Here is a 16014-nt window from a genome sequence, read left to right as displayed (position 1 = left end):
TAAAATTTTATATCTTCAGTAGCATAGGTTTATAAGATACGTTCCATATAAGTATGACACTACTTATAATTAGCAATACTAGAGGCTTTCAAATGCTAGAGACCTTTTTTTTAAATTTTTTGATAAATTCCCTCATTTCCTTAATTAATATAAATTTTTTGTCATCAAATATTTCGCGATTTTCTCGAAAAGTAGAAAAGTTAATTTCTTATTAGATATAGCAAAATTAAATTTTAATAATTTCTTAAAAAATTTACGAACCTAAAAGGTCGAAATCTTTCAACTAAAAAATAATATTTCTAAAGGTTCTACGCGAAAGAAACAAGTACTTCTGATCGCTCGATACGCGAGATTGCATTAAAGAACATTTTTTGTAATAGGCCCTACACAATAGCCAACTTAAACATTGTGAAATATTAACCGATTAATTCATCTTCGGGACAAAATATGTTCCATAAGAATGACACTACCTATACCAAGAAACGATATCTAGTTTACTAGGGAGAAGGTATAAATTTGCCACATTTCTAGCTCTATCTCCAGTCCAAACAAACGTAGGTCCGGATTTAATCCCTGCCTCTAAATTACAACCAGCATCTCATTGGTTCTTGAAAACTTACGTCAGCGCTACGAATAACGAAAATTAGGTAGTTTCCGACTGAGCAGAGGTGAAATAGCCTGGCCTCCTTTTACGTTCCGCCTTGTATTTTCAAGTGGGTACTAGGACTATGGCGCGCGAATACTTATATTCTGTTCTTTGACACATCCATATTTCATAGTTTGAATTACATCGTATTGAAAATAAGGCAATAGATTTTGATTAAAATTATTAACCTATTCAGATTATATTTCAATACTCTTCTGCTGTTCTTTGACACATCCGCATTTCATAGTTTGAATTACATCGTATTGAAAATAAGGCCATAGATTTTGATTAAAATTAGTAACCTATTCAGATTTTATTTCAATAGGATGTATATTACCACAGTGATTTAGAACTATACTTCAATCTGACGTATTCACGACCATTGTAAGATTCGAAATTATTTACTACATCCTACGTATTACTAGAAACTTACTGAGAACTAGTTCGAGAACGACGCCGGAATTGAGTACAGTCGGTTTTGCAGTCCATCTTCCTATTTAGTGTGTACTAAGCCTTTGACAACGTCTCATCAGGTGTCGCTTTACGAGAATCTATGACGTTTCACCTACCTTCATGACTAGTTCTCATTAACCAGTGACAAACTTACGGAAAATATCTTATGAATAGATATTGATGACTTATATACAGACTAAATTGGTGTTCTCTTATCAAATTTGAAAATAAATCACATGTTATTTACCATCAGGAGGGATCACAATTGGAATCGCAAGTAGAGGGTGAAACAGGGAAACCAAACCAAAGGCCAACCGGTGGTCTCACCTCCGGAAGTCGAACCAATATCGGCGTGTACTCTCGAACTCGCCCATTCTTCTTCGTCGTCTCATCTCGTTTCAACGGCCACAACGATTACCCTTCATACTCTTAAACAATAGGCCACAACTAACTTAATTTGAAAAATAATTTTCTAGTCAAATTATGAACTGAAACATAAACTAGCTCTAACGAATCTTGCCGGTACATCGTAACGCTATTATCGATAGAGCAACTACAACTTATAAAATAATATTCTAGTTGTATGATATAATTAATTACGATAAACAATTTTCCCTTTTCTTTTAGGAACGAAAAGTTGTGTTCTATGGAAATACGGTGTATTTGAAAAACTAATGAATAAAATAATGAATAAATATAACAATTCAATGGCTATTTGATAATATTGTACATTAAAATATGACACCTGATACTCGGGGGTTTTTGCCGTCACCCCAGTGTTGCCAGGCCGTTGCTGAGTCCTAAGATTGCTGAGATAAAGGCTAGCAGTTCAGTTTGATTCAGTACGCGACCAATTTGACTCACAGAGGGCCTGACAACACTGCACTGAAGATTAAGTTGAGATAGGTGAGGAATCGTTGGATATGTTTTATAATTTTACTAATACGTTATTACACTAAGTTTAATAGAAGACATTAAGGTACAAAATAATGTCAAAAAGTCTTGATACAAATACATAACGAGCAGGAAACTCCGTATTTAGAGGGGCTCAATTATGAAATTCAGGACACAGCCATTTTAATGCGTTCATTTCACAATCGGTTTTACAGCATTCTCCAATTAATTTCATCATATCTCCATATTCTAAAATACAGATTGAAATTAATTAGATATATTGATTTGGAAATAACGTTCAATTAAGCTTACTACACGTTAACGGGTTTTGAAGTGTTGCGTAGCGTACGCCTATGAAAAATCGCGCCAAGGCTTGCGTGACGGTCATAGCGACATCTAGCCACGCTATTCAAGGGGGGAAACTCGTACACAGCGCTTAGTAAGTATAAGTTTGACAATGGATAATAAGAGCGGGTTCTGGGGTGACTCTCGTACAGCGACTCCTGATAAGGCAAGGTCAAATGTTTACTATTGACTAAATAGAGTGTTGGACTTCAAACCCCGTGTTTTCTAACTAGCAACATAAGTTCATAAGATATGTTCCATAAGTTTGTCATTGGTTACTGAGAACTTGTAATGAAGTGACTTAGGTAAAACGACATAGATCACGTAAGCGACGCCTGGTGAGGCGCCGTCAAAGGCTTTGTACAGACTAAATAGGATAAGATGGGACTGCAAAACCGAATGTAATCAATTCTCGCGTCGTTATCGAACTAGCTCTGCTAGCAAGGCTAAAGCGTAGCAAGATTAAGGAAGCCTTACAAGATACTTTAAAGCAAATTTAATTCCCAAAAATATTTACTATCGCGACGGACTCTCGAATTGAACGGCAAAGCACCTTGCCGAAAGTGAGACTGTTGGTAACTCGAAGAGGACATCAATGGATGCGGGAAATCAGGAAAGTTAGGGACGCTTCTCTTTGGGGCAACGCATGTTTTAACGTAGGCAATTAGGAAGTCGTCGTAGTTGCAGACTTTGATAGCGAAAGCTTTGGACGTTAAACAACAAATTGAGCAGGCCATGAGGAGACTCAATGTTTTCAGAAAAGACGACATTTTGGTTTTTCAAGTTACGTTACAAGGTTGATAGTATGTTGAAGTACCTGAAAAGGAGAGGTTTTTTTATAAATGATTAAGTAATGAATTATTTCAGTAAAATTGTACATCTTCAGCAGCATAGGTTTATAAGATACGTTCCATATAAGTATGACACTACTTATAATTAGCAAGGCTTTCAAATGCTAGAGAATTTCTTTTAATTTTTTTTCTCGATTAATTCCCTCATTTCATTAATTAATATAAATTTTATGCACTAGATATCATAAGATATTTCACGATTTTCTCGAAAAGTAGAAAAGTTAATTTCTTTAATAGATATCGCAAAATTAAATTTTAATAATTTCTTAAAAAAATTTACGAACCTTAAAGGCCGAAATCTTTCAACAAAAAATAAATATTTCTTAAGGTTCTAGGCGAAAGAAACAAGTACTTCTGATCGCTCGATACGCGAGATTGCAGTAAAGAACATTTTTGTCCTAGACCCTACACAATGGCGAACTTAAACATTGTGAAATATTAACCGATTAATTCATCTTCGGGACAAAATATGTTCCATAAGAATGACACTACCAATACCAAGAAACGATATCTAGTTTACTAGGGAGAAGGAATAAATTTGCCACATTTCTAGCTTTATCTCCAGTCTAAACGTAGGTCCGGAGTTAATCCCCGCCTCTAAATTACAACCAGCATCTCATTGGTTCTTGAAAACTTACCTCAGCACTACGAATGACGAAAATTAGGTATTTTCCGACTGAGCAGAGGTGAAATAGCCTGGCCTCCTTTTACGTTCCGCCTTGTATTTTGAAGTGGGTACTAGGACTATGGCGCGCGAATACTTATATGCTGTTCTTTGACACATCCATATTTCATAGTTTGAATTACATCGTATTCAAAATAAGGCCATAGATTTTGATTAAAATTATTAACCTATTCAGATTTTATTTCCATAGGATGTAATTTTGATTAAAATTATTAACCTATTCAGATTTTATTTCAATACTTATATGCTGTTCTTTGACACATCCATATTTCATAGTTTGAATTACATCGTATTGAAAATAAGGCCATAGATTTTGATTAAAATTATTAACCTATTCAGATTTTATTTCAATAGGATGTAATTTTGATTAAAATTATTAACCTATTCAGATTTTATTTCAATACTTATATGCTGTTCTTTGACACATCCATATTTCATAGTTTGAATTACATCGTATTGGAAATAAGGCCATAGATATTGATTAAAATTATTAACCTATTCAGATTTTATTTCAATAGGATGTAATTTAGATTAAAATTATTAACCTATTCAGATTTTATTTCAATAGGATGCATATTACCATAGTGATTTAGAACTATACTTCAATCTGACGTATTGACGACCATTGTAAGATTCGAAATTATTTACTACATAAGTTCATATACTTCGTACTAGCCGTTACCCGCGGCGTCGCTCGCATGTAATAAGAACTTCCATCTAAAATTATATAAAGAATGTGTAGATTTTACTGATGACTAATATTTTTAGCACCCTAGGAGCGAAGGCACTCGGCACAGTCCGTCAGCCCGTCGGGATATGTTTTATTACTTTTCACGCGGACATTATTCCATAAAGAAGGATTTTTAAGTTTTTGGCCGCCATTTAAAAAGATGGCAACAAATCGAACCCAAAATACCATTCAGCCCGTCTATAGGTTAAAGTAAACCATTGTACTAAATATTTGTGAAATCGGTCGAAATGCGCGGACTTTACTGCATAGAGAATATTTTCTTACATTTCTGGGCGCCATTTTAAAAGATGGCGATAAATCGAACCCGAAAGACCATTCAGCCAGTCTTAAGGTTAAAGCAAACCAGTGTACTAAATATTTGTGAAATTGGTTGAAACGCACGCGTACTTAATTGCATAGAGAATATTTTTTCAATTTCTGGGCGCCATTTTTTAAGATGGCGGCGGATCGGAAAAATCTTTCTTAGTACGCGCCTACTACTTATGAGTAACGTTCCTGCAAATTTTCAGTCTTCTAGGGCAAGCGGTTTGGGCTGGGCGTTGATTATCAGTCAGTCAGTCTGTCTGTCAGTCAGTCAGTCAGTCAGTCAGTCAGGACTTTGATTTATATAGATATAGATAGATTACAAGACTTACTGACAGCTAGAACGACGCCGGAATTGAGTACAGTCGGTTTTGCAGTCCATCTTCCTGCCTGATACTCGTGGTTTTTTTGCCGTCACCCCAGCATTGCCAGGCAGTTGCTGAGTCAAGAGATTGCTGAGATAAAGGCTAGCAGTTCGGTTTGATTCAGAGGGCCTGACAACACTGCACTAAAGTTTAAGTTATCCTGACTCTTGGGATATCGTAACCAATAGTATTGTAATCTGCCAACGACAACGTGGCTAGATAGCTCTAGGCCTACCATTCCTAATTTACGAATTTCTTTTTTAAAAGTACAATTAGGGCGGTTTTAAGAACGGTACAAGATAACGATATGGGTCAAATTATATTTTATAATAATTTACCTATGGTTTAATTTTAATTACTAAGTAAATTTACAATTTGCTTACCTTCTTTCTATGGAGGCTTCCATCTTGTACGGTTCATTTTAATTGCCAAAACAATTCCCTATGAGGCGCTAGACGCCGACAGAAATTCAGGTGCGGCAGTATAAGAACGAAAATTTATATGCTGTAGATAATTTTACGATGGATGTGTTTTATAATTTTTTATTACGTTATTACAGTAAGTCTAATAGAAGACATTAAGGTACAAAATAATATAAAAAAGTCTTGATACAAATACATAACGAGCTGGAAACTCCATATTTAGAGGAGGCTCAATGACACAGCAATATAAATCTGTAAACCGGACAATCTTCGAAACAGCATTCTCGGACTAATTGCTGTACTGCTGCTTCGTTACTTGCTAAAATACAGATTGAAATTGAGATATATCGATTTGGAAATAACGTCAAAGCTTACTACACATTAACGGTTTTTGAAGTGTCGCGTTACTCGCGTATGAAAAATTGCGCCAAGGCTTGCGTGACGGTCATAGCGACATCTGGCGACGCTATTCAAGCGGGACAACGCATACTCTAAACAACGCTTAGTAAATATAATTTTGACACGCGATATAAAGTGCTAGTTCATGGGTGACGTAAGAACCCGGAAACTCTCATAAAGCGACATCTTGTAAGGCAAGGTCAAATGCTTACTACTGACTAAATAAAGAATTGGACTTCAAAACTGCGTTAATTTAACTCTAGTTTTGATTTCTAGCAACATAAGTTCATAAGATATGTTCCCTGAGTTTGTCACTGGTAACTGAGAGCTTTTAATGAAGTGACTTAGGTGAAACAACATAGATGACGTAAATCGACGACCGGTGAGGCGCCGTGAAAGGCTTAGTACAGACTAAATAGGATAAGATGGAATGCAAAACCGAGTGTAATCAATTCTTGCGTCGTTATCGAACTAGCTCTCAGTAAGTCTCTAGCATTACGAAGTATAGGTAGTTTCATACATATGGAACATATCTTATGATAGCATGGCTAAAGCAGAGCACGATTTAGGAAGCCTTACAATATACATTATAACCTTATGATAGCATGCAATTTTAATTCCCAAAAAATTTTACTTGCGCTACGACGGACTCTCGAATTGGACGGCAAAGGATAGTATCTTGAAGCACCTTGCCGAAAGTAATGGGACGGTTGGTAACTAGAAGAGGACATGAATGGATGAGGGAAATCAGCAAAGTATGGGCTACTGTACGACAAATCCCTTGTGTTTATTGGCGGAGCTCGTAAGGGGTCATTTCTTTCCATTTCTCTAAGTGTTGGGTACTCATCAGGACTGAAGGGTGGCCTAGGGGCGTAATAGGCCGATCCTGGTCGCGGCACGTTGTTGCCATCAGGGGCGCTTCTCTTATAGAAATTGCAAGCTTGAACGACGGCTTCTTTGTAGTCGTAGGCGTTGCAGACTTTGATAGCGAAAGCTTTGGACGTTAAGTAACAAATTGAGTAGGCCATGAGGAAACCCAAGGTTTTCAGAAAAGATGACATTTTTGCTTTTCAAGTTGTGTTACACGGTTGATAGTATGTTGAAGTACCTGAAAGGGAGAGAGGTTTTTTAAAAAAAAATAAATAGAAGAATTATTTTGATAAATTTTCATTTTTTCAGTAGCATAAGTTTATAAGATACGTTCCATAAATATGACAATACTTATAATTAGCAATGCTAGAGACATACTGAGAGCTAGTTCGAGAAAGACGCGAGAATTTGTTATACCAGAAGTGAGATGAGACCAGAAGTACTGAGCTAACCAAATTCTTCACTCCTCGAAAGTGAATATTCTTGATAACACACCAACGGTTGGCCCTCTGGTGGCGGTATCAGAATTTCCCCTCCAAAACGTGAGACGCTCGCGGTGGTAGACGGCCGAACTAGATTCAAGGAGCCGCGTCCGTGTTACGCGGCTTTAGGTTGAGGGGAAGGGGGTAGGAAATATTTTTGGAACTCGACCAATTTTTTTCTCTCTAGCGTAGGCGCGTGGGAAGCGGCATAAAATCCTCAAATTTGTTCACTAGTGCCAGGATATACTATCAATGCTAGAGCCCTTCACTTCTAGTCTCATCTCACTTCTGGTTATACTAACTTTTTCAGGACTTCTATTTAGTCTGTACTGAGCCTTTTCACAGCGCCTCACAAGGCGTCGCTTTACGGAAATCTATGACCTACGTCTCTTCATGACGAGCTCTCAGTAGCCAGTGACAAACTCATGGAACATGTCTCATGAACTTATGTCAGTGGTTAATAGCTATCAATAAACTCTCTTATTTTTGGTACGAAAACTTATGTTTTCTATGAAAATTAATTTTGATTTTAAGCATATCCAATAGACCATTCCCTTAAATACTTAAAGAGAAAGCAACATGCAGATGGCACTGGGAGGCCACCCTCGCACTGCCTCTAGCGGTACATCTGGGCGCGATGGAATTAAACCCCTGTGGTGTTTGCTCCTCTTTGCCAGATTTAAATTAATATATTTCTTTTTTTGATAAATTCTCTCATTTCCGTAATTAAAATAAATTTTATATTCTAGATATCATCAAATATTTCACGATTTTCTCGAAAAGCAGAAAAATTACATAATTTAATTGATAGATCGCAAAATTAAATTTTAATAATTTAATTGATAGATCGCAAAATTAAATTTTAATAATTTAATTGATAGATCGCAAAATTAAATTTTAATAATTTCTCAAAAATTTACGAACCTCAAAGGTTGAGATCTTTCAACTAAAAAAGAATATTTCTAAAGGTTCTACGGGAAAGAAACAAGTACTTCTGATCGCTCGATACGCGAGATTGTAGTAAAGAACATTTTTGTCCTTGGCCCTACACAATGGCCAACTTAAACATTGTGAAATATTAACCGATTAATTCATCTTCGGGACATGTTTTCCTAGCGACTGCCTTCACGGATTCACCGTGAACATCTGCACGCAGCTCGAGTCTATCTTGACAAACTAGCAATCAGACAACGGCATTGTAAATTATATAAAAAAGGACTTGGTTTGCCCAAGCCTAAAAAGCAAAACGATAAGAGTTTTTTCCAGTTGACTGAAGCGCGGATATTTTATTTTTCTATATAATTTTAAAGACAATCCGTATTTTACTACTCTTTAGAATTTAATTCAATCTCCTGATTTTACTGGTAATGGATTAGTTTCCTATAAATTAATTGAAATAAAAAATTACTTATCTCAGATTTTTCATGATAAAATTTTACGAAAATGGAATTGTTGAAAAATCTGAGATAAGTAATTTTTTATTTCAATTAATTTATAGGAAATAAATCCATTAGCAGTTAAATCAGGAGATTGAATTAAATTCTAAAGAGTAGTAAAATACGGATTGTCTTTAAAATTATATAGAAAAATAAAATATCCGCGCTTCAGTCAACTGGAAAAAACTCTTATCGTTTTGCTTTTTAGGCTTGGGCAAACCAAGTCCTTTTTTATATAATATCTGTTCCTTCAGTCTGCATTTGTATTAATCTATTATAAAACAATTTTTTGCCTGAAATGCGAAATCTTTCACTTCTAGGACGAGGTTAAAAATGGTTTTTCACTTCTACTAATTCTTATAAGATACGGCTCACAATTCGTTTTAGAACCCGAGCTTAATAGTCAACTTCAAAACGAACATCCTGCCACGATTTTTAAGCTGTTTGCCTATAGCAGGGATAAGGGAGTCAGATGGATTGGAAATGATGATGGGCGACCTGCGGCACCATATCTCTCCCAGTGTACCTCGCGCACGCCCCTACCTTTCCGTAGGCGATTGCTAAGTGCTGCCGCGTAGCGCCATTTTATTTGAATGAGAACTAGCTTCTATTTTTGAGATAGAGGGAGCGTCCTTTACAATTTCGTCCGGCACGACCCTACCTAACCGCTGGGGATGATGGGAGGACTATGGTGCCGTAGGTGGGGGTACAAAGGCAACGCTTAAGGTATGGGGGTTTCCACTCCATTATTCTCTCCTTCAAGCCTATAGGCAACAGCTTTATACGGCGACCGCTGGAAGCAGGCTGGCTGGCTTGCTGGCTAGCTGGCAGGCAGGCTGGCTGTTTCGCGTTCGCGTTCATTTTCGTAAATTTAAATTACGCGGCAGAGTTTGCCGGAATTTCATTATCCACCGCACTAGCGACATCTATACTAAATTCGATCATATTTTCGACGAGAAAATCCTTACACTCGGAGCAAAGAAGATACACGCCCCAGGAATGGAAACTGTAGCTTCCTCTAGTGTAAATTTTTGTCTCTCCCCTCCTAGTACGCTCCAAAGGCAGGCTCGGTTGACGGAGGTATTTCCGGCTACTTTGAAATTGCATAGACCGGAAGTTCCTTGATCAGCCCAACCCCGAGACATACCTTCCATTCCCGGAGCGTATATTTTCTTTGCTCGGAGGCATCGGGACTAGATCTCACGAGTGAGTGACGACGCCGGTGTGGGATGCGGATACTCAACGTTTGCGCCACTACGGATTGTTGTTAAGCTATTGATATTTTTCCTGTACTTTTCCACGCCTTGCTTATTGGTAGCGGGAATCCCTAATTTCGGGTTTTGTTAAAGACAATATCACACTGCAAACAGCGTTAATATGCCTTGCGCATATCTTGTTAAACTATCAAATCCGTATCTTTTACAGTCCACTCTGCGATTACAATTATCCATGACATTGCGTTCACTGCCCTTGTACGTTTACAGTGAGTGGCACCGTGGCCAGTTATTTTAATTAAAATACCTAGGCCACAGGTCCAGTTTTAAAAAAATGCTTATTTCCAACACTGATCCATCTATCCTTATGCCTTACTGAAGGCTACAGTGAAATATCCATGAAGCGTAAGCTTCCATTATAAATCCATGGCCTAAGTAAGGCAACTTAAGCCTTGGTCGAAACTAACATCTAAAATATAAATTAAAAAGGTATCTTAAGTATAGAATTTCAACCGAGACACATAATTAAACGAAAAATAGACCCGCCAGAGAAATGTTTAATAAATATTTATTGAAAAATATCAAGTTAAAGTTTCAAGGCGGTGAAATGGCAAATTAGCGTCGTCTACTGTAGAGTAATGAACAATTAGCGTCGTCTGCTGTAGAATAATCTTTTGAGGTACTTACATTTTTAATTAAATTAACATACTTAGACTTAATTAATTTTCATGAAACTTGAAAAAGGCACACCTTGAATAGTTACTTGTTAATTTGAAAGTATTCCGAAACGTAACTTCGCTTTAGTTTTTAAATGATTCGATGTACAGGAGCACCAAAAACCCCATGTTATTCCTATGGGAAAATCGGCGAAAATCTGTGAATTTTCATTTAACATTACGGGAGGGTGTGGGATCTTATCTAGAAGGGCCTACCGGCCCTCTAGAATACTAGTTACGTCTTTAATACCACCAGAAGAAAATAGGGGAAGTGGGTAGCTTGGGCAACTTCGCGAGGCGTCCCGTTTACGGATTTTTCGCGCCATTTCCCTCCCCGTGGGGGTGAAGAGAGATAGGATTTTTACGCGCATTAACACACGAGTGACGTGATTCTGTGGACAGTACGGTCCTACGCCTTCCAACTGACTAGAGGCGTCTGCTAGAGGCAGTGAGGCACTCAGGCAGAATGGCATAGGCTGGAATCGAGTGGTAAGTACTAAATTCATAACTTATTTTAAAATATGTCTTTATTTTTAAATACAATGGTATTTCTAAGTTCCAGGGAAAAAATTAACTTGTCCGAAGTTTTAAACTAGGGAAGAGTTCAAAGTAATAAAGTTGTATCCAAGTTGTTGTAGTTTGATTTTTAACATTGGGATTGGTTTGGGTAGGTCTTACTTTTCCTTTCAACACAGCCTGAGTTTTCTTATCGGTAGTTTCCTTGTACGTTAAATCACACTGCGTACTCTTAACGACATTCATTTTATTAAATAACCGAATTTTCGTCCTTAATTAAACCAATATCCGCATTAACCCGTTGCCTGACGTAACCCTAACTCAAACTGACGCACAGCAGAAATATAAGCAGACTACACAAGCTAGTTCCACAGTTCGCTACATGGTGGCGTTCGCAATGAAATCTGGTACTATTTTATGCTTCGCGCCGATTGGCCAGATTCAAATTTTAAGGGTGGTAGGGGAATCGACCATTGTAAGTGAGAAACACTGGACGACTTGTATGGCTCAAGGCTACGGCTACCCACTTCCCCTATTTTCTTCTGATACCACCAACTACCTTTTTGTGGTTATTTTAAGAAATATTCTCTCCAAGCAAAGATATGGAAGAAAATAAATGAATAAATAAACCCATAAGTTTATAAAATATGTTCCATAAGAATGACACTACCATGACACTACCTATACCAAGAAGCGATATCTAGTTTACTAGGGAGAAGGTATAAATTCGCCACATTTCAAGCTTTATCTCCAGTCCAAACGTATAGTAGGTCCGGAGTTAATCCCCGCCTCTAAATTACAACCAGCATCTCATTGGTTCTTGAAAACTCACGTCAGCGCGACGCGAATGACGATAATTACATATGTCCCCCCTTGTATTTTGAAAGGGGGACTGGGACTATGGCGCGCGAATACTTAGGCATCTTAAAGCTACTCCCTAGTAAACTAGATATCGCTTCTTGCCTATACTTCGTAATGCTAGAGACTTACTGGGAGCTAGTTCTAGAGCAACGTGAAAATTGACTATACTCGGTTTTGCAGTTCATCTTCCCATTTAGTCTTTACTAAGCCTTTGACAGCGCCTCACCAGGCGTCGCTTTACAAAAAATCTATGACCTACGTCACTTCATGACAAACTCCAGTTTGTAACCAGTGACAAACTTATGGAACATATCTCAGGGCCTTATGATAAATCCCAATTTCCAATTATAAAGGATTACATTTCGTTATCAGTTTTCTTTACGCTCAGATTTTTACCTTGAAGATTTATTTGCTACATATAAATGCTACAATTTTCGTTTTTAAAATCTAGGGCGTACAATAATTTTTTGCGTAACATTTTTTTTTATTTTTGAATTGTGTAGGACGAAGGATTTTTCAATATAAATAATTTGTCGAGGTCGAGTCGATCTGATAAGATTCATACCTCAAGTTATGATAATTTCAAATGAATCACTTTGAAGCGTAACTCAGTTCAGTTCAGTTTAAGAGGGTAAACCACTACCTGTGGTACATTACCTTGAAAATATTATGTTGAATAGAACTCGGAATGAATTTTATTTAAACTTTGAACTGTTTTTGAAATATATTTGGAAAGTGAAGTAATTTCAAATGAAGCACTTTAAAGCCTAACTCAGTTCAGTTCAGTTTAAGAGGGAAGAGTGAACCACTTCCTGAGAAACATTACCTTGAAAATATTATGTTGTACAGAACTTGGAATGAATGGTATTTAAACTTTGAACTGTTTTTGAAATATATTTCTAAAATGAAGTAATTTCAAATGCAGCACTTCTAAGCTCAACTCAGTACAGTTCAGTTTAAGAGGAAAGGAGAAACCACTACCTGAGGTACATTATATTGAAAATATTATGCTGTATAGAACTCGGAATGAATGGTATTTAAACTGTTTTTGAAATATATTTAGAAAGTGAAGTAATTTCAAATGAAGCACTTTAAAACCTAACTCAGTTCAGTTCAGTTTAAGAGGGAATTAGAAACCACTACCTGAGGTACCTTGAAAATATTATGCTGTATTGAACTTGGTATGGAATTAATGGTATTTAGACTTTGAACTGTTTTTGTAATTGAAGTAATTACACAATGATCAGTAATTCATTCATCATATGAAAATTCTTATGAAATTTCCAAAAGTAATTTCATGGATATTTTCAGAATTTAAAGAATACTTCTCATAATTTTTAGGTTCATAATTTTACATTCCACGAAAATATTATTATTTTTGATTTAAAAAAAATCATGATTATAAAACTGCCAAAATAATGTTTTATAAATTTGCCAAAATAATATTTTCTAAATTTGCCAAAATAATATTTTCTAAATTTGCCAAAATAATATTTTCTAAATTTGCCAAAATAATGTTTTCTAAATTTGCCAAAATAATGTTTTCTAAATTTGCTAAATAACCAACTAAATGAAAGTCATTCATGCTTCTGCTTTATGTGCGATTTCACAGTAATAAGATAGTTTTATTGTAAGTTGTTAATTTTCAAACTAATAGGCCTAATGAGGGTTGAAAAAACGACAATTATGTGCAATTAAAGCAAACCAATTATTGGGGCGTTGCATTTTACTGTTTCACAAAATATATTGAAGTATTTCCGTTTGTATATTGACAGTAAATGTAAAACCCCACACGTTCAACAACAAAAATTCAAAGGTAAGAGATTTTCATTCAAAGCTATTTGGGATTAATTGTGTTAAGCATTAAATTGAATTTGCAATATTCATAACATTATCTTACATAATAATAGCAATCAGATAATAAAATTTTCTAAAATCGATAATATTTCCGATGTTTTTTTTCTGAATTCATCGAGCTATATTTTATTTTATTTGTAGAGAAAAATTTAAGATTTGGCTTGTAAAGGGTTTAACACTAGTCCGTTAAGTTAGGTTTAGTTTAATTTCGTCGACACATTAAAGCTGTGTTTAACCTATACACTTTGAAATAGTTCTCAACCGTTTTGAAATGGTTGAAATATAACATTTTGCTGTAAAACATAGAGAGCTTTTATGAGAAAGTGTAAATATATATTTTTTAAAATGATTTAGACCTTTCCAGAACGGTTTCAAACTATCTCTTGTAAACCCGATTTTATTCGTCCAGTTATAGCACGATAAAATAAGATTCGATAATAATGATGGGCACAAAATCGATATGATATCGGTATCGGTGCCAACCGATACATCGATTCGAGCTTGATTCATTAATAAATCGATTCGAGTTTAATTAATCAGTTCAAGGTTAATTTACCAATTTTATCCGTCAAAATTCAGTAAAACTCGATTAATAATCGATAATAATCGGTTGATTATCTTTCAATATCGGTTGATAATGGCTAAAAATCGGTCGATATCGATTGATTATCGGTAAATATAGGTAAAAATCGGACCATATCGGTTGGTAATTGGTTAAACTGTCTATATCTGTAAAATTCGGTCTATATCGTTTTCATTGGGATAAATAATCGGATAAGTCGCCGAATTTAAATAATCAGATAAAATCGGTACCGATTCAAGTAAAACATCTATATCGATTCAAGTAAAACATCGATATCGATTCAAGTAATACATCTATATCGATTCAAGTAATACATCTATATCGATTCAAGTAATACATCTATATCGATTCAAGTAATACATCTATATCGATTCAAGTAATACATCTATATCGATTCAAGTAAAACATCGATATCGATTCAAGTAATACATCTATATCGATTCAAGTAAAACATCGATATCGATTATCTATTCAAGTAAAACATCGATATCGATTCAAGTAATACATCTATATCGATTCAAGTAAAACATCGATATCGATTATCGATTCAAGTAAAACATCGATATCGATTATCGATTCAAGTAAAACATCGATATCGATTATCGATTCAAGTAAAACATCGATATCGATTATCGATTCAAGTAAAACATCGATATCGATTATCGATTCAAGTAAAACATCGATATCGATTATCGATTCAAGTAAAACATCGATATCGATTATCGATTCAAGTAAAACATCGATATCGATTATCGATTCAAGTAAAACATCGATATCGATTATCGATTCAAGTAAAACATCGATATCGATTATCGATTCAAGTAAAACATCGATATCGATTCAAGTAAAAAATCTATATAGACATCGGTTAATTTAGTATATTGCCCATCACAACTATAAAATTTCAAACTGCGATCAAATAATATTTTTAAATCTATGACCTCAAACAACGAAACCTCAAAGATTTTAGCTAAATTTCAATAAATAATTACCATTAAAAACATTCGATTCCAAAACTCACCAATTGATCAAATCAAATCTTGTAATTGATGTTCTTTACTTGACGGTAGCTAAAAGACCTTTGATTCGAAATTCCAATTACGATACAATTTCTATGTAATTTAAAAAATTAAATTAATTTGTTGATGTGTCTCTTATAATTGTGGCTCGTGTGCTGATGGTCCCGCTTCTACCGAATGGAAGGCGTTAATTTTTTAACGCGTTGCCCTTTATAACTACAGGGGGTGAAGCCATTAAAAAGGGGGTTATATAATAGCTGCTATGCTGGTTCTACATTTTACAAAAATGCACTAGAAATATTCATATACCGCGATAATTGACTCCGTGTCTCGTATATCGCGGTCT

The 16014-nt window shown here is 35.5% G+C and overlaps 1 protein-coding gene and 1 long non-coding RNA gene across 2 annotated transcripts in view; both read right to left on the bottom strand.

The window, feature by feature from the left end:
• LOC149616086 (uncharacterized) overlaps positions 1 to 16014 on the bottom strand; it is a 105407-nt gene that overhangs the window by 82179 nt on the left and 7214 nt on the right. The gene's annotated exons all lie outside the window — the stretch shown is intronic.
• LOC149616088 (uncharacterized) lies at positions 5774 to 8587 on the bottom strand. The gene is made up of 3 exons (XM_089856962.1): positions 8391 to 8587; positions 6749 to 7222; positions 5774 to 6034 (listed from the first exon to the last, which is right to left on the bottom strand). The coding sequence occupies exons 2-3, from the start codon at positions 7173 to 7175 to the stop codon at positions 5946 to 5948; spliced, it is 516 nt and encodes a 171-aa protein (XP_089713088.1). The 5' UTR covers positions 7176 to 7222; positions 8391 to 8587; the 3' UTR covers positions 5774 to 5945.

Source organism: Phalangium opilio, unplaced genomic scaffold (assembly GCF_054372755.1).
Source record: "Phalangium opilio isolate 3A_F unplaced genomic scaffold, DU_Popi_V2 ptg000217l_1, whole genome shotgun sequence".
Classification (NCBI taxonomy): Eukaryota; Metazoa; Arthropoda; class Arachnida; order Opiliones; family Phalangiidae; genus Phalangium; species Phalangium opilio.
Note: the sequence above shows the minus strand (reverse complement) of the source record. Positions and strands in the feature narration are given on the sequence as shown.

What these genes read in the sequence shown, in the direction of transcription:
- LOC149616088 (XM_089856962.1), bottom strand. Translation starts at nt 7,175, where the DNA reads ATGTCATCTTTTCTGAAAACCTTGGGTTTCCTCATGGCCTACTCAATT. An exon ending in GAGAGTCCGTCGTAGCGCAA is followed by an intron (nt 6,035 to 6,748) that starts GTAAAATTTTTT and finishes TCTGTATTTTAG; the next exon opens with CAAGTAACGAAGCAGCAGTA.